The sequence below is a fragment of the Mesitornis unicolor genome, unplaced genomic scaffold (assembly GCF_000695765.1).
Source record: "Mesitornis unicolor isolate BGI_N332 unplaced genomic scaffold, ASM69576v1 scaffold9954, whole genome shotgun sequence".
Lineage (NCBI taxonomy): Eukaryota > Metazoa > Chordata > Aves > Mesitornithiformes > Mesitornithidae > Mesitornis > Mesitornis unicolor.
This window is the reverse complement of record NW_010180762.1, coordinates 1-23,195: the sequence shown is the minus strand read 5'-3', so window position 1 is coordinate 23,195 and position 23,195 is coordinate 1. Positions and strand designations below refer to the sequence as shown.

At 38.9% G+C, this 23,195-nt stretch overlaps 1 protein-coding gene across 1 annotated transcript; it reads left to right on the top strand.

The window, feature by feature from the left end:
* The first annotated feature begins 276 nt into the window (after nt 1-276).
* On the top strand, nt 277-12,523 carry NDUFS1 (NADH dehydrogenase (ubiquinone) Fe-S protein 1, 75kDa (NADH-coenzyme Q reductase)). The gene is made up of 16 exons (XM_010183186.1): nt 277-380; nt 1,536-1,612; nt 1,705-1,786; nt 1,896-2,026; nt 2,733-2,918; nt 3,386-3,520; nt 3,891-4,005; nt 4,999-5,144; nt 5,702-5,830; nt 7,433-7,562; nt 8,119-8,279; nt 9,840-9,994; nt 10,586-10,761; nt 11,451-11,585; nt 11,788-11,860; nt 12,176-12,523. The coding sequence occupies exons 1-16, from the start codon at nt 348-350 to the stop codon at nt 12,265-12,267; spliced, it is 1,956 nt and encodes a 651-aa protein (XP_010181488.1). The 5' UTR covers nt 277-347; the 3' UTR covers nt 12,268-12,523.
* The last annotated feature ends 10,672 nt before the right edge of the window (nt 12,524-23,195 follow it).

The following is a 23,195-nucleotide window of genomic DNA, read 5'->3' as shown; positions in this document are numbered from 1 at the left end:
ACTCTGCCTTCTCTGTATCTTCTAAGAAGAAGTCAGTTCTCATTTCCTCAATCAGTTACAAATTTTGGAAAAAAATACTTGGAATGGATAACCTGACACGTTTCTGCTTGATCTCAATTTTTAATTTATGATCACTTAAGATGAAAGGTTGAATGCACTCTATTGCTGAGGTCTGGCGCTGTTATTCTTTGAAGAACTGAATAATGGTTTATGAGGTGGAACTGAAAGGTCTAACCAAAATTTAGTGTTTCTTTGTTTCTTATTCTGTATAGGCCTGTGAAAAGGCTGGAATTCAGATACCTCGGTTTTGTTACCATGATCGTCTCTCTGTTGCTGGAAACTGTAGGATGTGTCTTGTGGAAATAGAGAAAGCTCCAAAGGTATTGTATGTGTTTCATAGGAACTGCAATTTTCTACTGTGCTTAGGGCTTAGTTTGAATCTTGTCAATAATTGTTTGTACCGTCATTAGCACACAAATTGTTGCCATTCAACTGCTCAAAGCAGTTTTTTCCCTTCTTCCCCCTGCACTGCAGCTATTGCATATGGATCAAAGTCAGTTCTCAGGTTCTTGTGGATTAGCTGGACATGAGCATTGACAGCTGTGTGTTTTCAGTCAGGTATATTTTTATGTTCTGTAATTCAGTCTTCAACAGCGTATTTTCAGCTGATACTACACAAATAGTAAACTTCCGATACTGTATGCATTCAGCGGTAGGATTAGTGTCTGCAGGTTTGTTTTAGCTAAGTAGAGATTGCAGTTACTTATTAGCTTATATTTTAATGCGTTATGTACCACTGACGTCTGTTATTAAAACAGGAATTTACTTCAGGACTGAACACTGCCTTCAGCAGTATTGAGAAATTTATGCAGGTACTTGAGGCATTCTTCTGGAGTTCAGTCTTGGATTATGTGTTTATATTCACATATAAAACTTCTTAGCTCACCTCAAATTGAATTTTGTAGTTTGAGCTTTGTGTCTCTGGAAAAGTTGGGTTATCACTTATGATGGAAGTCATGATGGTCCATCTCATGATGTGATTGGAAAGCAGGAGGAATTTGTTTTCTGAGCAGGAGTTTTTGTTAATCTTGCACTAATCTTGTGAAGAATTTTATTCCAAGACTCTTTCTGTAGACTTTGTCTCATAAATGAAGCATACTTAGAACTTCAGTTCTAGAAGTTTTCGAGATCTCTCCTGAATCTCTTTGATTTGCCTTATATCTGTTACAACTGACTGTCTTCTTGCTGTAACTACTTGAATTGGAACCTGTAAATGTAATATTTTTAACTTTAAAAATAAATAAATAATAGCTAATTTCACCTTTTCATATAGCAGATTATCAACAAATATGGATTCTAGTGAATTTATTGGTTAGATTTTCTTTTTTTTTCTTGTAGATATATTTTAATTTCTATAACATGTGAAATAAATAATGTGCCTATGTAAGAATTTGGGAGAAGGGTGAGGATGGGGTTTGTGGCCATGTTAAGGAGAAATATGTTCTGTTCATGCTTGCTTTTTATCATGATTGCAGCCAGTTGCTGCTTGTGCCATGCCAGTTATGAAGGGCTGGAACATACTGACAAACTCCGAGAAGTCCAGGAAAGCAAGGTACCTTTCTTCTAGCTTTCTATAGCTGATTAGTTGAACTATCTGCTGAATAATGTAACATTGACATTAACTTTAATTCCTGAACCCAACAGAGAGGGTGTGATGGAGTTCCTGCTGGCAAATCACCCATTGGACTGTCCTATCTGTGATCAGGGTGGAGAATGTGATCTACAGGTACAACATACAATTAAATTGTGTAGACTTAAGTATTAATACCCTTGTCTTAGGTGAAATTGTGCTTTCCAGCAGCCTGGATATGTCTGTTTTCTGTTGTCTGTTCTAGGATCAATCGATGATGTTTGGCAGTGATAGGAGTAGATTTAGAGAGGGAAAACGTGCTGTGGAGGACAAGAACATTGGTCCATTAGTCAAAACAATAATGACTCGGTGTATACAGTGCACTCGATGTATCAGGTAATGTTCTTTATTTTTCACTGGAGAGAGTACTGAGCAGGCATATTTACTTGTGGGGACAGTCCTTTTTTTTTCTTTTTTTTTTTTTCTTCTTTTCTGACTGTACTTAAGAGTTTTACTTCTGGTAGGGGCTGACAACTGGTTTCCCAGAGCTACCAGACAGGAAATAGAGATGGCCAAAACATGAAAGTGAAATCAGAATTCTACAGGGCAGAACTGGTCCCATGGTGTTAGTGCCAGAATGGATTTTAGAATATTAAGTTACTTCGTCAGCCACAGTTGCAAGATTTACTTATTCTTGACAGCCTCTGGTAGCTATATTTATGCTGTTCTGTAGTCCTGAGATTCAGTACCAGCTAACTTGAACCAGATGGAAAAGAATACAATGTACTCACCTAGTTCTAGAAACAACTTGTTAATTAGGACTAATCTTGGACTCAGACTGCGAAATTCAGTGAGCACTGAACGGCTCTGTTTTTTAATGTAACTCCACCTAGATTTTGTAGCGCTGTCCAAAGGAAATTCTGCAGATGTATAGTCCTGCATGTGATGGCACCGACTAATGCATCTAAACAATTGTTTTCTTTTCAGGTGTATGAACTGAGGCTAATGTTTTATCTTAAGAAAATGAGATAAGGGTTGAAAAAAGTGCTATGTTGCTGTTGTAGATTCCAGATTTGTTTTGCATTCTCTTTGCATCTTCCAGGTTTGCTAGTGAGGTTGCAGGGGTAGATGACTTGGGAACAACTGGAAGAGGAAATGATATGCAAGTTGGTACTTACGTTGAAAAAATGTTCATGTCCGAGTTATCAGGAAATATTATTGACATCTGTCCAGTTGGTGCTCTTACCTCCAAGCCATATGCCTTTACTGCACGCCCATGGGAGACAAGGTATGTATCTTAACTCATGCTGAAGATGCAGCTTTTCCTGTTTCTGTCATACACTTTATCTTAGAATATGTCTATCTATGATACCAAGGGTTTTCTCTGATTTTTATTCTCTGTTGGTTTTTTGTTGTTGTTGTAGAATTTTCTGTAGACTGAATCTAACACACATTGTTATTTACTTACAGTGTATTCAAGAAAAGGAAGAGGGTTATAGTTCCCTTATTTTTACCCTAAAATGGTTTGGACTTCCAGGTTGTGGTTATTGCTCAGTAAAAAAATGTGTATGAAGGAAAATTAAAATTCATTAACTCAGTAATTGTTGAGGATATAATTCACCTTGTGAAACTAAGTTCTTCCATGCACATCTAAAGCTAAACCTACAGCATTTTGGTTTTTTGTCATTTTGTTTGTTATTCTGTTGCTGCTTGTATATAGAAAACTGCAAATGGTTTATTTGTTCTTCTAATCAGGAAGGTAGAGTCAATTGATGTACTCGATGCAGTTGGAAGCAACATCGTAGTGAGCACAAGAACTGGAGAAGTGATGAGAATCTTGCCAAGGCTGCATGAAGATATCAATGAGGAATGGATATCCGACAAAACGAGGTGTGTGGGAGGTGTTTGTAGCCATGTCTGCGTTTATGCAGAACCAGAAATATGGGCAGTAGCACTGACTTCTTGATGCTACTGTTAGTATTGTAAAGCCATAGTGAAGACTAATTGGTAAACGTGTTTTTAATACTGTATTTGAAGTTACTGAGTTTTGTAATGTTTTCATTTTTGTAGCTTTTTTTTTTTGCAGTAACTTTCTACCACAGATTTTTTACTTGTCTTTGAGAAGGAAATGTTAAACTTTCATGGAAAATATTTCTTGTGTTTCTCTTTTCTAATCACTGCAAGCTGATAGAAAACTCAGAAAATATTTATTATACACAATTGTCTTTGGTCTTCAATAATATCAGTGGTGTTCACTTAGGTTTGCTTATGATGGTCTGAAGCGTCAGAGACTTACTCAGCCCATGATCAAAAATGAGAAAGGACTATTAGTTTATGCCTCATGGGAGGATGTATTAACTCGTGTTGCTGGTGTGGTAAGAACAATTTTCAATATATGTAGCATAACATTAATTTCTAAAGCTGGACATGTTACAATTGTTACTATGAAGACAGTTATATAGAAAAGGGCTTTTTTTAAGGTTAGAGGGGAGCATTTGACTTCTAATCCATTGTATTTCCACTTAAATTTCTTATTTTGAATATTATTTCCTGTTTCATGCATTAGACAATCTGAAGAACTTTGTCTTATGATTTCATTTGGGGCGTTGGGGGAGAAATTACTTTTATTTAAATAGGAAACTAAACTGTTCCTTTAGAAATGTAGGAGGAAGCAACTTTCCTGAATTACTTTAATCTATTTGAAGACTTCTTTAAATTTATTTCAACTGCTATCACCACTTTTGCCATCAAAGCTATTAATTCAGTATTACTTACATCTGAATTGTGCTTGCCTCAGTGCTTTCTCTGTGTGGTGATTGATTCTGCTGCTCAAATGAAGTGCTGCGTGACTGCTTTAGGTTTTGATTAAAAAAATTTATGTGGACAAAGTAGAACTGAATAACTGTAATTGAACTTTCCTCAAGGATGTTTTTGCCCATGGGGTACAGTAGAAGGGTTTGTTGTGAAAGCTATTGCCTCTTGGATAATACCTTTGAGTTGAGTTTACTACCTGAGCTTGTGTTGTGGAAGTTTGTATTCAGTCTGCACTGGATCTTCATTAAAATAAAAGCATTCACCAGTCTTCCTCTCCTCACCACACTAAATGAGAATTAGCCACATCTAAGCTATAGTGGGAGAGACCTGCACACAATAGAGTGAGCTGTTCTTTGCTTATCACCAGTTCTGAAGGAGCTGGAGTTGCTGCCTTGGGGAAGTCAGACATTGCTGATCAGTTTGTGCTACTCCAGGCCAGCAGATTGCACTGCTGGCTTTGACACGTACTAATGTAACAAACATTTTACTTGGGCCAAGTGGGAATTTATTTCAGTGGTTTCTTTTGCTTATGTTTATACTTTCTCTCCCTCCAGCTACAGGCTGTCAAAGGTAAGGAAGTAGCAGCAATTGTAGGAGGACTGGTGGATGCAGAAGCACTAATAGCTCTGAAAGACTTACTGAATAGAGTAAATTGTGATACGCTCTGCACTGAAGAGGTCTTCCCTACTGCTGGAGCTGGGTAAGAGTTCAGGCAATACTGCAATTAATATGTTCATAAACTTTCCAGTCTGCAGATCATCTCATGCTGAGATTCTGAAACTACCAAGAACAGCAATCGCGTATATGTTAAAAGGTTTTGTTTGAATTGACAGTATTCATTTATAGAGAGAATTTATGGATTGAGAGTTAATACATAGTCTCTACTACTGAAAGCCCGTTAAACTCTGTTGTAAGTTGCATAATTGTAGTCTATTTCTATTTGTGCTGCAAAAACTATAGTACAGTTAGGACTTTGTAAACTGTGTAATGTCAGCCTTCACAAACTTCATCTGTTAATAACTGTAAATGTAGGAAATGTCTGCGCTGTAATTCTTTTAATGTTTTGCTGTCTCTGATACTCATGAAAGAGAGAAGCTCTTACTTTGGGTTAGTAATTCAGATTGAGAAATCTCTTCTTTCCTCCCCCTCCTCCCGAGATGAAAAATTATTTTGAGCTTCTAGAATCTTTACCACATCTTTGTTCCTTCCCTTTACTGAATTCTCATCCTCTTTGCTTCTTAAATGTTTTTGTTGTAGCACAGATTTACGCTCTAACTACCTGCTTAATACCAAGATTGCCGGAGTGGAGGAGGCAGATGTCCTGCTTCTGGTTGGCACCAATCCACGCTTTGAGGCACCGCTTTTTAATGCTAGAATTCGAAAGAGGTTTGTATTCCTTGGTGGTGAATAAGCACGCAAATTCATCTGGATTTGATGCAGTGTTCAGGTGGAGCCACAGGCAGTAATTTGAGAGCATTCATCCAGATGGACTGGCTGGATTTAGTTCGCCTTTTGGTAAAGAGAATGGTGATAAATGGGTAGAAAAAGGGTGTCTCTTTTCCCTGTAGTGTACAGCTATGTTTTGATGATTTTCAGTTTGACATTTTATGTAAGTTCATGTACTCGGACGTATTTTGTTACTTTACACAGACACCTCAGATTTTCTGTCTTACAGAAGTTTGTTAAAGCATATTCCTTAATTGTTTTCAGCATCAGCTTGCTGCTTTTTGTATTGTTGTAACAAATCAGACTTGCTAATTTTAGAAGCAGTCATTTAAGTTTAACATTTTCTTCAGCAAGTAATGTGGCTTTCCCAAACTTGTGAACATAGCTAATTCAACTTCAACAAGCTCTGTCAGTAGGAGACAACTGAGGTTTACAAAAGCCCTGTCCTTCCTAATGCTGGGTTCTTCCAAAATGCATCATTTTACACAATAGTGACCTTAAAATTTAGAGGGGAAAAAATGCAGTGATACTTATGAATGATTCATATATTCTTATAAGCTGCAAAAAAGGAAAAATTTTTAACCAGCTATATTTTTCTCTAAGAAATAAGTGGATTTCTAAAACTGTGAGCACTGTCAAATTCATAGCATCATAGACTCATTAACCTAACACTGCTGAGTTCACCACTAAACGACGTCTTTAAGTACCATGTCTACACACCAGAGATGGGGACTCCACCACTTCCCTGGGCAGCATGCTGCAGTGCCTGACAACCCTGTTGGTGAAGAAATTTTTCCTTATTATCCCATCTAAACCTCCCCTGGCACAACTTGAGGCCATTTCCTCTTGTCTTATCACTTGTTACTTGGGCGAAGAGACCAATACCAACCTCACTACAACCTCCTTTCAGAAGTCCTCGTTAGACTTGTGCTCTAAACCCTTCACCAACTTTGTTGCCCTTCTTTGGATGTGCTCCAGCTCCTCACTGTCTGTCTTGTAGTGAGGAGTCCAGAACTGAACACAGTATTCAGGGTGCAGCCTCACCAGTGCTACAATATACAATATACAATAACTTCCCTAGTTCTGCTGGCCACACTATTTCTGATACAAAGAAATTCTTTCCTCCTCCACTAAATAGCTGTAGGTGTTGGGTTTTCTTTTTGTTTGTTTTGCCTTACACTGGAAAAGATGGTTTAAAGTTGTAGCACCTCGTTTTGTGCAACCATTTTTTCCACTAAATTGGCAAAATTTTGAGGAGAGGAGGAAATTACTTCTCATGTAAGGTGTGTTGCTGCACTGGTCCCAGAATGTACATGAAGTAGTCCTTCTAAAAAAAGCAAAATGACAAAAAAAACCAACCCATAAGCTTGTTTAACAGTCAGAATAATAGTAAACTGCATGTTACTAAAACAATAAATGCTGTTTAAACTCCTTTGAAAGAATTTGCATCCTATTTCAAGTTACTGCTAAAATTATAATTAGTGGCTTTAGTTGAGTAAAACTGTATTTTTCATTTTTTCTTATAAAATGCTGTGTTTTCAGCTGGCTTCACAATGACTTGCAAGTGGCCCTTGTTGGCTCTCCTGTGAATTTGACCTACACATACGATCATCTAGGAGAGTCCCCACAGATACTCCAGGACATTGCTTCTGGAAAACATGCATTCTCCAAGGTACACAAAAGTTAGGAATGCGACTGTTAAATTTTAGATGTATTGAATAATTACCTGAACTACCTACAGAGATAGATTTGAAGTACCATGTTGTATATGGGGTTATTTGCTTTTAATTAAATGCAGGTATGAGGTAATTAATGTGCACCAAGTAGAATCACAAAATCATAGAATAGTTTGGGTTGGAAGGGACCTTAAAGATGATCTAGTCCAGCCTCCATAGTGTATGTGTAAAGTCTTTAATATATTCCAGTATGTAAAACTTTGCAGTGCAGGAAACTCCTGAAATACTTCTTGATATAAAACAGGCTGTTTTCAGCCATTGCTGTTTTCTCTTAAATGTGTGGTTATCAAGGGTGAAGTTCTTTATTGACAGGGTAATGTACTGCTTATAGCAATTTCTCTTGGCTTTATCTCTAAATTAAGCAGTGACCATTTCAGAACTGTAGCTTTGCGTGGAAGACTTACGTAGAAATTATGGGATTTATTTCATTATCTGCACCAATAATTGTCTTCAGAGCCTTGGACTGAATTTCTCGATTCTTTACTCGCGCAGGTGCTTGACCAGGCCAAAAAGCCAATGGTGGTGGTAGGTAGCGCAGCACTGCAGCGTGGTGATGGAGCAGCTATCCATGCTGCCGTTTCCACCATTGCACAGAATGCCAGGACTAAGAGTGGTGTTGGTTCTGATTGGAAAGTCATGAACATCCTCCACAGGTTTGCTTTAAAGCTTTTTTGGGCGCCACTTTCATTCATGCTGGGCCTACACAAGTTACTGCAATGTATGTGTGCAGGTTTCTTTGTATACACATAAGCAGCTTATCAGGTTAGAACCTGTAGGGAATATACAAAATAGAAGTTACAAACTAGCAGAAGCTTTTTAATAAAAATGGGTTCCTTGGCAAGCTTTTCAGGCTCTCCGTGAGATTTTATTAATCTGTTGTATTTAAATGTAGAATTTAAAGTTTAGATTTAGAGGTACAGAGTACAGGAGAGCTTAATAACATACCACAGTATTCAGTAGAATGCACAGCAGACCAGTGTCACTTGCTAAATGATTGCCTTTTATCTAGAGGAAGAAAAACAAACATCATGGCTAGAGTGTTTAAATAGTACCGTTTTAATAATTCTTTTACTGTGCAGTTTCTTAACTGAATAGAAAAGCTTTGAATCTTTTCATTTTAGTTTTTTTGATCTTAGTTACTCAGTTTATTGGGATATTATTCCTTTAATACGCAAGCTCCTCTTGGGACAGTCCTTCCCCCCACTCTTTCTAAAACTCCGTCTGTCAAATGGACAGCCTCTGTGGAGGACAAATTATTTCAACAAATAGTAGTGGCACTCAGATTCAGAGACTCAGTGAAGTCCTTCTGCCAAAAGCAGCTTCATTGATGTAAAACCAGTATAGCAAGAGCAAGGCTTGGTCCTCTGAAGGGAACTTGACTATAAAATCCTGCTGCTGAAACATTTAATACCAAAACACCGATGAGTTAAAGAACACTTTTGATACCTTCTTTACATGTGGTTTGGCAGTCTTTCATATTACTGACTTTCATGCTTTTGGTGCACCATCCTCTCTACCTTAAGTGTAAAAAGCAACTTACTGGAACCTCTGTGTCTGGTTATGTCAGACAGACATGAGGAACATTGAAAGATCTGTACTCTACAAAGAGAATCTTTTTTTCTTTTAAATATAATTTTATGTCTGGGCACCTAATTATGCAGGATTATGCAAAACTGTTTCCTTGGAAAACAAAGAGACTGCCAGAAAATGAAAATTATCATTTCATTCTTCTAAAATTATTTTTATGTGTGAATAAATGAATAGTGACGAAACAGGGAGCTTAAGTCTTAGATGCTTCAGAGTAGCTGATTGTCCAGTAGCTGGGCTTTCATCTTCCATGCGATTGCCCTGAATTAAAGGCCTGTCAAGTTCAGTTCATAGCTGAAATGTGAACCTTGATGTTCCAGATGACAAGTGAGCTGCCTGCCACTAGGTCCTGATCTGGAATGTCTGCCTTTATTTTGCTATCCCATCTTAAATAGGTGAGATTCCTCATGAAAACCTCAAATGGAATCAGTTTGTCAAAATGCAAAACCAACCTGCTACTCTGTCAAAATTTTCAGCTGCCTTTATGCTTTGTTTTTGTCCTCTTACTGCTAGAGATCTCTTCTGTCACTCCTAAATATTTAGTCAAACAAGCAAGTTAGGTCTGTTCTGATCAGAGAGGGAGAATTCTGAAATAACTTGAGGTCACAATGTGCTTGTTCCTACAGGGTTGCAAGCCAAGTCGCTGCTTTGGATCTGGGTTTCAAACCAGGAGTGGAAGCAATTAGGAAAAATCCTCCCAAAGTATTGTATCTCCTGGGAGCAGATTCAGGTTGTATAACACGTCAGGATTTGCCAAAGGATTGTTTTATCATCTATCAAGGTAATCACTAGATGTAAATTAAGAAATGTTGTTCTCTGTAGCTGGAGAGAAAGCCTAAACAGTGGCATATTCTTACAAATGTATCTGACCCTTTGGTAAATTTAGCCTTTATTTTCTGCCAAGAAAGTGGACTTACATTACATAACTGAGATACTGGTTACCTGTTTCTGAGGCAGAAATGAGAAACTGCCCATGAGCAGTAAAGGAATGTGAATCAGTTGGGTCTTCTGGAACATAGCCTTAAACCTGGCAGATAAAACGGCGTTGGTTCCCAGCTGTTCTGTTCAAGACCAAAACATGGTCTCTCTTAATTCACTAGGCATCCGTGTTCCAGGAGCCTCCCAAAGCTCAGTGGTTATAGAGACTGAAGTACCATTTACTACTGCTTGTAGTCTACTCATTCTCCCTGAAGTAATAAGCAAGACAGACCTCAGAGCCGTCAGCCTAATAGCTTTACATTACTGGTTAAGCGAACCTTTAGGTACTCTTTTATAGGAACACAGAAATTCTGTATTGTTTGTAAAGCATTTCTTCTTATTTTTACTTATGTCTCATATGGTTGTATACTGTTTCTTCTTTCCATGTATTGAGGACATCATGGGGATGTGGGAGCTCCCATGGCTGATATTATTCTCCCAGGAGCAGCATATACAGAGAAGGCAGCCACATACGTGAATACTGAGGGTAGGGCACAGCAGACAAGAGTAGCAGTAACACCTCCTGGGATGGCAAGGGAAGACTGGAGAATTATTAGAGCCATCTCTGAGGTACTGTTGCTGTTATAAATTGCTTCTAATAAAAGTATGCAGTGAGGCATTAAGTTCCTTTTATGTTGAAAAGTGCTTCCAAAAAAGAGGTACATTTTCAGGGAAATACATGACTGTAGCTTTTAAGAAGTAATGTTTTGTATTGAATACTTTGTTAGTTCTGGGAGTTAAATCATATTGTTTCCCTTTTGAGGACAGCACTAATATTGTAGCTGCTGTATGCTGTTGGAATGCATAATGGGTGAAGCTTTGTCTGCAAATTTTGCTGGTCTTCATGAAGGGAAGAGGAAACTGGAGGGAGGCTGCAGTTTCTTTTTAGAAAACAATGAACTCTAAGGACAGGATCTGGTATCATTAGTTAAGGTCAAATATGAGCTTACTAGTCACTGGGAACAAGATGCATTGATAATTGCATCAACTTCTATCACATTTGGTGGTAAGCTTGGGAAAGTACAAGTGACATCTGCATGGGAGGAGAAGAGAATTCCTTGTCTTTTCTTTTTCCTTTTGTATATCAAACGGTACAGCCTAGTTTTTTAACATGGGGAAGTCTTAGCCATAGGCATCAGGAGTCTAGCAGAATACCATGACTTTGCTTCAGTTGGTACATTATAACTGCCTGTGGTAATCTAAACCACTGTGTGTTAAATCCCTAGACTTGATGACATTTCTTTCTATGATTCTCTTAGTTGGCTGGTATGACCTTGCCTTATGAGAACCTTGATGAAATACGGAAGCGTTTAGAAGAAGTATCTCCTAATCTGGTTCGATATGATGATGTGGAAGAGGCTAACTACTTCAACCAGGCAAATGAATTGTCAAAGGTAACCAAAATTGAAGCATCTGGGCATGATTTAGTACTGTTACATAGCTTGATGCTTTTTAAAGTAATGGGCCTTCTTCATATGTAGTACTACAAACATTCTTTGACCTGCACTGAGTGCAGAATTCACTAAACAAATGCTTTGGTAAAGAGCTCCTGTCATAAACCTGACTTTCTTCTCCCCCCCCCATTTTCTGCCACAGTTGGTGAAGCAACAGCTTCTTGCTGATCCTCTTGTTCCACCTCAGCTCACAATAAAAGACTTTTATATGACAGGTATGTATAGTATGGTCTTTCCATTCTGAAATCAGCAATACGTTTTACTTAGCTTTATAGTAAGATACTTATGAGGCACTTAAAGCTTACCACAAACATGTGTAGGATTCGAGTCTTTTGAAGAAACAAAATTTTCTAGTAAAATTATTTGGAATTTGCATAAAGCACAGACTCTTGGACTATGTTTTCAACTAAACAATTTGCATATAAAGAGAATAAAGAAGTCCTGTACTAAATCTTTTATATTGTGTCTGTATAGTTTTGAAAAAGAACAGTTAGAACACGCTGACATGTGTTTGGATCTTTTTTTTTCAGATTCTATCAGTAGAGCATCCCAGACAATGGCCAAGTGTGTGAAAGCTGTTGTTGAAGGTGCTCATGCAGTAGAAGAGCCAGCCAGCTGCTAGAGACTAATCAGACTGCTACCACTTCCATCCGAGTATTTGTTGCAGTTAACTGCTGTGACTGATTTTTTTTTTCCAAATCTATTTGCTAGATCATTGTATTTTTCTTCATTCACATTTTCATCCATTCAGATAGCCCTGTATAGGACTGTTGTGTCTGAGAGAACACGCAGCACTGAACTTACTGTACCCAGAGGCAGAGTACATAATGATTGTACACAAATAAATTATAATACCAAACAATCCGTTACCTATGTGATTAATGTAGTTCACTCTTCCTGCATGAAAAGAACTTGGTAAGCAACTCAGACTCAGTAAGTCTTGACTTGCTAGGAACAAGTCTACATGGCAAAAATACTAGATTGTAACCTTCTTCCAGAGCATCCAAGCATCTTAATTTTATGCACTGGTAAGAGTGAATACGCTATTTTTGTAATGCACTTTCAGAGCAAGTTGTCCCTCTCTTGAGTCAAGCGTACCTGGTTTATGTCAGTGGTCAGACCTACCACTGCTCTAGATATTTGTGTGTTTCTCCATTTGGTTTCAGTTGAGAAGCTGCTTGTGGAGGAAATAAAAATAATTTTGATGTCGTGAAAAAGAAGAGCAACTTTCACACAGCTTCCTTCTCTTGAACTGCTTTAAAAATGTAGCAAAAAGATACAGGTCTTTAGCTACATCAGTTCAAATATAGAAAGGAGCTCAGAATAGTTTCTCTGTGCAGTGGTCTTTTTATAGCGAAGTGGGGGAAGGGGTTGGATGTGGTGTGGCTTTTTTAAGCTTTAGAATGACTTCAGAGCAGCGACGCTCTCCTCTATTACGTTAGTTAATGTAAGTTGGGAAGAAGGATAGCTTTCTCTTCAACAGGCTACTATGGTAATAAGGTTTAGAGTAATCTTTACAGGAATCATGCAAGTGGGAATAGTATCAGAAAGCCATCAATTCCAACTTTATTAAAAAATATATTTTGCATGAGGAAAAGCTGTATTTTCTAGTGTAGAATAATAGGGCTGTGATAGAAGCCTTAGCTTTATAGCATTCCTTTTTTTTAAAAATTGTTTTCTTTCTGCCTGGGAAAAGAACTCCTCCAGGTTATCCTGTTACAGCCCAGTGTCCTTACACTAACCGACGAAGTCTTAAATGTTGGACATTGTTTGCCTTAGCCTGCCATCTTCTGTTACCAACAGGGTCAGCTCTCTTGGTGGTACAAAATAAAGACAACTATTCACTTTATTCAAAGATACACTGTGCGTGTTAATGAGACATATACAAATACTGCAGTCTGTTTCTAACATGGCAGCTCAGGGGACCCCATAGTCTCTTCGTCCACATGTGTGTCAAAGCACAGCACAAAACCTTCATGTTGTCCTTGTGGAAGGTTATTCCTTTAGGAGGAAGAGGGTTTCATGGCAGGGACATGGCAAAAGAGGAAAGTGTGGGAGAACATATGCCAAAAGCAAGGCAGTTGGCTCTTCTCACAGATGGCAGGTTTAAGAGGGAACGCTGTAGCTGAATCCTATATTCAGTAAAACATTTGGTTCACAGGTTCCCAGGATGAAAACCTTATTTTTTTTCCCTGAAAATTTGTTGTACAAACAGAGGAATAATTTCAGCTGTGCAACAAGTCAGTTTATAAAGGTTCAGAAGCCTCTGAGATTTTTTAAGTCTGGAGCTCTGGCACACAACTTTTTAGTTTTTTTGAAAGCTCTGCATCCCTCACTTAGTGTGTAGAGGAGATCCTTATTTCTATTCAAGTGTCTAGCCCTTATCTTGAAAAACAAAAGGGATAAGAAGTACCTGTGGTGCTGTCTGTCCTGCTTCTACCCTCTTCCCCACCTACCTAGTCACCGGGTATAGAACTTTTCAGCCAAACTTGATAATAACAACAAAGCTCTCTACAAAATTGACTGTTGGAAACCGGATAGGTAAAGAGAAATCTAAATTAGCATTCTTATCAACTGAGTTTCAGTGTAGCCCTTCCCTTCTCTCTTTTGTTTGTTCTGGTGGCTGGATAGTCAGTGCACATGTGGACTTTCACCCAGCTAGCCATAAAAGGACAGCAGGGGTCTGCAAAGGAATGGAGGTGATGTGGCCTGCGCAAAGTATTGGAACAGAAATCTACAGAAACAAGGTAGAAACATGCAACCTAGTTCTGTTTATTAAAAAATAAATAAAATTAACAGTTAGTGCTACTACTTGCTGGTTCTGAAGCTGCAGCCTCAGATTAAAGTGGAGCATTATGAGAAGGTGGCAATGAAGAGCTGGGATAATGGGAGATGAACATGCTCTAAGTATTGTTCCCGACTGTTCAAGTAAGGGCTTATTACCCTGGTGATGCATTGTGTGAACGGTCAGTTCTGCTGATGCAGGTAACTTCCAAATGCAGTGTTGGTGGGTGCATTTATCCAGACTGTTGGGGGGCGGACAGGGGGTTTATTGTAAAGCTAAGATCAGAACTGAAGGTGTAGTTCCCCAAACGCAGCCCTAGTACCACCTGGTGGCCAACTGGCAGAATTCCTCTCTGGTTGCATCATCAGTTACGGTCCAGTAACCTCATCTCACTTCTTCCTGTACACTCCTGCCTGCACTGACAGCATGAGAAAGAACAGGTACGTCTCTAGGAGAGAGATGGATTGGTTTAGTCATTACGTGTCCTCTTCTCTTAACACACCACTGTGTAAACAGAGCTCTTGCACGCAAGCCATTAACCCCAAACATGGCTTAGATTAAACCTTGCCTTTATGTAGTCTTGTCTTCAGCAGAAGGTTGTGGGGAGTGGAGAACAAAAAGTGAATGTTAATTCAAGGTAAAACCCTACTAAGCGCGTATATTGTCAAGCAGGTTTAGGCCAGGTTGACACCAGCAGTCAGATTAAAGAGAAACTGTCAAAACACTGCAGGCAAATTTAAGCATCTAAGTCCAAAGCTGTGCTTTTCAAACGAAAAATTTTACAAGCTGGAGAGAGAGAGCAAAAGTTAGTCACAAAGTCCAAGTCATGTACACCATGTAGCTGCATGCCTGGAAGCATGAAACTCAGCACTGGGCGAGGTGGCAACCATCACTAGAAATCGTTATCTGGTGTTACCTGGATGCCTGGAGGAGTGTGAGATGAGGTGGAGGCCTCGTGGTCCCAGTCCCCCATTTCTTTCCTCCCCAGACAAAAGGGGCCATTACCTCTACCCATGCAGGTGGGAATTAACGGACTTTGTGACATTAACATAAGTGATAAGGCTGTCTATATTCTTCCCCACCCACACCTATGCCCCGGTGATGTAATGCAGAAATTTGAGTATAAGTATCACCCCAATTTCGGCCAAAGAAAGGGGGACAGGATGAACTCGGAACCATACCGATGACTGGATGGATTGATGACTCCCTCTCCACCCCCACCACTCGGGACACCTTGTGGGTAAGATTATTTACCTCAGCTAACGCTGAGTGATGTATTTCTCCTTAGGTGCATTTCTAGGCTTTCTCGAGTGTATTCTTGGTTTTGCTCCACGGTATTTCTGCTCAGACAGGCTTGTTTATTTGCCAGGCAGCTGGGCTTACCGCGGGCAAGTTGCTGTTGTTAGTGTTTGTGTTTCATAGCGTGTTGTTGCTATTACATTAGTTATACAACCTTTAGTGTAGCTGTAGCTTTTTAATTTATCACCAGCAATCTAATAGAACCTGTAAATGTTGCTGTAAATAAACGATTTGTTCCCCAACTTGCGCCTGTCACATATTCGGTGCTGGCCTCACAAGACCGGATTTATTTCCCCGTTTTCACAACACAAGCCCCGTTCAACAGCCACGTTCCTGGAAGCACCAGCATCTCATGGGTACATCCCTACTGTTTCAGAGGGAGACTGCTTTAAAACCCGATTTAGTGAGCTTCTTCAATAAAAGGAAACCAAATAACGTGGTCCCCAATGAAAACTCAAGTCAAACTTAGGTATGTTCTCAGCAAGACTCTGAAATAGCCAACAAAACTAGGCCAGTCATAAAACAATTGTAACTGACTCATTTTTTTAAACTGTATTTTGAAGGGAAGCTCAGGGCAGAAAAGGAAGTGTCTCTAGCATTTCCCCAGGAAGTAAAGGAGTTGGGATCAATGCCTGTGCCGAGACCAATAGTAGCCACTGTCTTGCAAGAATCTGTCTGCTTGGTTGAGGGATGTGCTGTTGATTACTGTCGAAGCTGACACAAAAGCAGCTAAGATTCATACAGTTAGAGCAGAGCAGCAGCCTAGCAGCAGCCTTAATCCAAAGAGAAAATATCACAAAACCTCATCTTCATCCCTGTCCCCACACGCCTGCTCCTCTAAGCCAAAACATCCTCTCCCAAAACAAGACAGTCTCTTAATAATGATTTGGGTTTTTTTCAAATAGGCAATTAGATGAAGTCACCTTCAGTGATGAAGGGTGAAAAGACTGACTCTTCCAAGGCACTGACAGGACATGAACAGAACAAGTGCTAACAAGCAAACTGAGAAGAGGACTTAATTGGGACTACCGTCATGGAAAAAAAATTAGCAATAAGTGGGGAATAATGGAAACCATCTAAAAGTCAAGGACTTAACTGACAACTGAAACAAGCTATTTAATAAGAGTACAAGCTCTCTCAGATTTACCTGAGAAGTTGCCTTGCTCAAGCAGCAGTTTTTAAATTTTTTTTAAATCTGATATAGATACAATTTATGTGTTGTTAATTTATTGATAGATATGAACACAATAATTTATTAGTATTTGTCAAATGTGAAATGGGCACATGTACCTTTGGGAACGAAACACCGAAGTTTACAGAAAGTCACAAGGAAAACTCTGTTCAGACACAAACAGCAAGTCCTTTGCTGTGTGTAGGGGCTTATACAAGACATGCTCCTCTGTTGTGTAAGGTTTCATCCAAAAGACTTTTCAGTAACACACACTAGCGGATGGAATGATGTCACACCTGGGTATCCCCAACTCCCCACAGCTGAGCACGACAGAGGAAGGGCACCAAGGGAGTTGCAAGAGACATAAAACCTTGCAATTCAAACTCTCCAAGTGTCTCCACGATCCTCAAAACTTCCCAAGCTAAACACTGTTAATCCATGTTTTTCTCTGGCTACATGCAAGCATCCATTCGCAGTGCCTAATGCTGAGACTGAGTGGCCTCTTCACATAGGTAAGACATAATAGCTGGTAGAGACATCGCTCCACAGCTGCTACTGAATTTTGAATATACTTGGCTAGTACTTCAAATAAATAACTTTATTTCTTCTTGTCACCTTCTGTACAGCTGTGTCTATGTTTGAAATGGTTCACAGATGAGAACCATGCATCAAAAAGAAACATACTAAGAGCAAAAAGCTTCATGTGTAACAAATAACTTCCAAAATCTACTGGGATCTCATGACCCTGGACACTAATTGTCATGCTTTGATGTTAGCTTAGCTTCAACTAGTTTTGAAAAGCCCTGTCCTGCATGCTATCCCTATCACAGGATATCCATACCTTTGTTTGAAGCATCCTATACTGGCTATTCTCAGAAAACTAAGAGATTGCCGATCTGGTCCAGAGGGGAAATTCTCATCGTTCCCATTTGCAGTGAGGACCAAGACCCACTCGAACCAGAATGTAGATATGTAACTGAACTAACAGCAGAAAGACAGACTGGTGATAAAGTGTGTAGCTTCTTAACCGCTACAATTACTGTTAATGAAAGATCAATAGACAGAAGCAGATAGTAAAAATACAATAGTGAACTTGGAATTAACAGTGGGCTTCCCAGTAAAACAGGGCTGTATTAGAGCATTCTACTGGGACAGTTTGTTCCATTTGTTTGTCTTCCATTTAAAGAAGTCTCCACAGATGCTTGTCACATACTCTGGACAAACTTCCCAAAATGAATAGTCTTACTATTTTGCCTTTGTTGAGCTCTAGGAAGACAAAACCATTTATTTAATGCAGATTAAAATACACATCGATAATGAAGAGCACATTAGTTAAGTCTTAGTTAATTACTATTTTAAGTACAGTTCACTATCAATTAATTATATGATCAGACAGTAGCTAGCATATGTCTGCTCCCAATTGGTTAAATACTTCTGCAACTATACTTCTACTGAAATCCACAGCAAAATTCCCATTGCTCCAATAAGCTTCAATTAAGCTCTTAAGACTCAGGAAAACAGGGCCAGAGATCTGTACTTCATGTTGCTCTGCTCACGTTTATGACTTGAAATGAAGTAAAGCAAAGTAACTCTGTGCTACAAATGGCTTGTCCTACACTTTGGGCTGTGCTACTTGCCATGTGGTAGTGCACTAAACCATGGGTTTGAAGGGGTTTAGCAGCCAAATTAAGAAGCTGAATTTAAGCCATAACTTGGGTGTATTTGCTAGAGAAAAATGTTTGGACTGTAGACAATGTTTTTAGTATAGGGACTCTTATTTTGCTGTTTGGCAAAGTGGCAAAAATCAAGCCAGTTATTAAATACCCCAGCAGACAGGGAGAAACTCAAATTCAGATAAGCTAGAGACAACCACTGCAATAAACTTTCCATGTTAAAGAATTGCTGAAAAATAAGAAAACGCATTTTTCAATAATACTAATACACTCGGCTTTAATGGCTAGCTTGACCCCAGAGCTTACCACAATTAAATAAACCAATACCACATCAAACTGCCAAGACATTGCTTAGAAGAAAGTGCCTAATCATATTTTTAATTTTTATTTAATTTGTCACCCTTCTCAGTGTTTAAATGCCTAAAGATGAGATCTTCTACACAAATGTGGCTCTACGTATGAAAGTCTCTAAGGAACAACTACACACTTAAAGAGCTGTTCCTCCCCTTCTCAATATTCACCTGCATTTTGAATAAACTGCTGATCCCTTTCACAAAGCATTTGAAGGCAATGCAACTATGTCCTCAGAATGTGTGTGTCTTTCAAGGAATAATACCAAGACGCTGACAGTATAACGCTGTTTGCTGAAAACCCCAGACTCTGCCACACGCTCCAGAAATTCCTGAGGTCTGCACTTGGGGTGTGTATGACCTTGGGAGAGTCTAGGTTCATTCCTTGATGCAGCCTCCTTCGGCAACTGGTGTAGAGCCTAAAGCATCTATTCCGTGACTTTCATTAGACTCACAAAGCTTATTCACTCTGTTGCTGCCCTCAGTCTCGCTGTTAATACCAGTGAGACACAGTGAAGTATGCCTCATGAGCCAGAAACCAGTGGTTTAGGGAACAGCGATGTTCTCTGACCACTCTGTGCTCCAGCGTTGGTGCTGGCTGGAGCAGTTGGTCCAGGGATGCGGCCACTTTAAAGTCAAGGGACACAGACTTATTCTGTAATGAAGAAAGAATTTCCAGAATAAAGTACTTCATGTGGTACAGGGGACGTTTCTTGCTCTGGATTTACACACTGTCCTTGCACAGGACTCTCAGAGTCCAGTTTATTTGATGTAACTTCAGAGCACTGCTCGCCTCTGTCAGAACGATCCATCTCCTAACTGAAGAGAAGGATCTTGTCCAAAAGCATTTTTTCAAATCTCCTTTACTAAAGCTAGCAGGCTTTGCTCTTTGAGAGTTACTGTGCAACATTTTGTTGACAGCAAAACAAGTAAAATAATATTTGCAATTTTTTTGTAAGTTACTGAAAAGTAACTTTTAATCCTTTTAATCCTCTCAGGTGAATAAAGTTTCGTTAAATAAATTCCTCCATCCATAATGCACCGATTTTAGTTTTTCTGTTGAATGATTACACAATAGTCCATATAACTAAGGTCCAGTGAAGTTTTTCCTCTTTTTTCGTCCTCCTTAAAAAGATTCAGGGTTTTTTTGTACAAGACACTAGAAAATATCCCACTTCAGTTTTCCTATTCTAAACTAGATTCACAATGTTTCTCCTTTCCCTTAGCATTAAGCTTCTGGCTTTGCCATTAACACACATCAACTGGATCTCAGGATATCGCCAAAATGTGTAATGCTACTGTGACGCACGTTCAAATTTAGGCATGCAAGTAATCCGCTTCAAGTCAGTATCCGCAAAGTCAAGCACACAAGCCAAAGAAAGGGTTTAAACTGTTTCTGCGTTCAGGTTCTCAAGTGCTCTCACAGCCGTTTCTCTAACATGTTGGATCATCTGCATCCCATTCAAAAAAATCCTCCGACAGCCCTCAGTGCACTGTACAGAAATTCCCAGAAGTGCCAGACAGACCCAGTGCCCACCAGTGCTCGTGGTTCGCCTCTCTTCTGAAAACACTAAGGATGTCTTAACAGTGCAATAAAGAGAACTCACTTGAAGGATTAATTACAGTCAACTACTAAACTACAGTTAAAAGCAGCAACTCTGTCATTCAACGTGCTGCTCGATACAAGAAATCACTTCGAGCAGAAACTTGAATTCAGTCCTCTAACAGAACCCCACTGACTTGGGAAGAGTTTTATGCAAGTAAGTATTATTGAGTGATTCTTCAAATGCTTCTGAATTATTAATCAGGCCTGCAAGCACTCGCAAAACCAGTCTGAGAATTTGGGACTTAAATGATTTAGAATAAAATAAAAGGAAATACTAATTTACACTGTGTTTGTTGCACGTCTGAGTCCACTGAGATAATTTATTTGTAGTATTTCAAAAGGTGGGGTTTTTTTAATCATCTCATATATGACCAACATTTGTAATCCCCGTCATTCACCTAATTAATTTTAGATATAGAACATGAAAGTATTTTTTATTTAAGTCCCTTTCAAAAAGAATCATTATACTTTATGCTCCACAGAACACAATGACCGTTAAGATGATGAAATACCATAACTCTCGTGCTACTTCTATAAAAAAGAGAAAATATTTTAAAGTACAATATAGGAGCAACATATCTGTTTTGTTTTGTTTTTCTAATGTCAGAGCAGAATAATGCATTGAACGGATTAATAATGTGATCTGGAAAAACACCTCCTATGCAGTAACTCCACAGAACGCAACATTCTGGATAGTACAGATAGGCTTTATAAGCTAACCAAAATTTAAAAGTATTCCTGCGGAACAAAAAATGCACAGCTTGACACAAAGACAAGCTGACTTCTATACTTTAATTCAAACTAATTTATCTAAATGAAAAGCCCCACTATAAACACAAAATACGCTCGCTATACTAGCCAAGAAAATTCTCACAGTACATTTTAAAAAGGGAATGTACCTAAATTCGGGAATGATTTGTTTTGTTTTTTAAAGATTAGAGTAATTTAGCTGAAATAATATACTCCAGATTTGACAGAGGAGGGGGAGAAGCTGATAACAAAGTAAGTAATTCAATACCCCCATTCATGTGACCTTAGTCTGACTGCAGTTCTATCAGCCTATACCACCTGAATAATCTTCACAGTGAAAAAAAACTTAACTACTTCTCTTTTTTTAATGTATAGCTCATTAGTTTCCTCATCATCTCCTTTTCCTTCAGGAGAAATAAAAAGGCATCTTTGCTGTTCATCTCTGAACAGGGCTGTGCTTAATCCTATTGCAAGAAACATTATCAGAGGTCTGCTGAATACAGGGGTCACTGTCTCACCTATAGACACACGGTAGCATCTCACACTGCTTTGTCAGCATTTCATGTCATTTTTACAATCTAATAAAAACATCTGCAACAAAGAAAAGCACAATAACTATTTTATACTACAAGATAGTGTAGCATAAATTAATGGCATTTCTCAACTCTGTAAAGAAGTCAGGACTAACAGTACTCATCAATATCAGGAACAAAGCCCCCACATCAAAACAGTGACTTAAAAAAACCAAAACAGAACAGATTTTAGAAGGCTGCAAAATGCTTTGAAAAGATTAAAACTAGAACTCCACTATTGCCTCCAGATTTCTTGCTATGAGCTTTATTTTTTCACATCCCATCCTGAAGGTCAGGCACTGCCAGATTTATGGCAGATGATCAGAATTTCTCATAGATGTATCACTGGTCGTACTCACTTGCATTAAATCCCCCATAGCTTCTCTACAGAGCTTACTTTAGAAAAAAGATAAAAATTAAAAAACAGTGCTTTTTTCCTACCTGTACACTCAGTTTTATTTACAGTGCCTCGAGAGAAAGATGTAATGATACAGCTTCACCAAACTACCCCACATCCATCTCAGCTGCAATACCGAGTACGAGTACCCAAAAAAAGTTACAGTAACTTTCACCATTAAACATTAATTTTTATAACTATCATACAATAACAAAAAAGTTATCAACTTCATAAGTTACAAGAAAAAAAATACAAATTTTTAATTTTTAAAGAAAAACAAAGTTACTAAAAATATATTTTTTACCGTACCTCCTTTAATTTTTTTTTTCCAGAAAGCAGATCTTAACAGGTAAAAAATAAAATTATTTCTTCAGCCACAAGCCTTTGTATTTAATTTTTATTTAAAATAAAAAGTCACATAAATGACCAAAAAAAAAAATTGTTTCGGCCGTTTGGCTCCCTCCCCGAAACTGACACTTTATAAAAACCTTCTGTACTTTTTTCCCCCTCCCTCTCTCCCTCTCTACTACCTCCAAGATGGTAGGAAAGTTGTTGTTTTGGAGGGCAGAGGACCCGCTCTCTGATGTTATGTCCTCTCAGTGCCGGTAGTGGTGCTGTAGGAGGCTGCTGGCTCTCTTCTTGAGCAGCCCCAGCAGCCCTGCCTTCTTTGCTGGAGAATATATTCAGGGATTCCCCTTAATAATCACCTACCCTCTGAGCACTTTGTAGTTTTAAAATAATAAAGAGCCCCCAAAGCTTCCTCCCCACAAAAAGCAGGATCTTCTCAGAGCCAGGGGGGCAGCAGCTCCTCAGCACAGAGCCTGAGCCCATTCCCAGTCCCTCTGCTGGGGAGGAAACTCTGATCTGTCAGCCCAACAGAGGGAAAGGGGGGAGAGGAGAGAGAGGAGAAAAAAAAAGCAGCTGGAAAGGTAAGCCAGGCCCGGCCT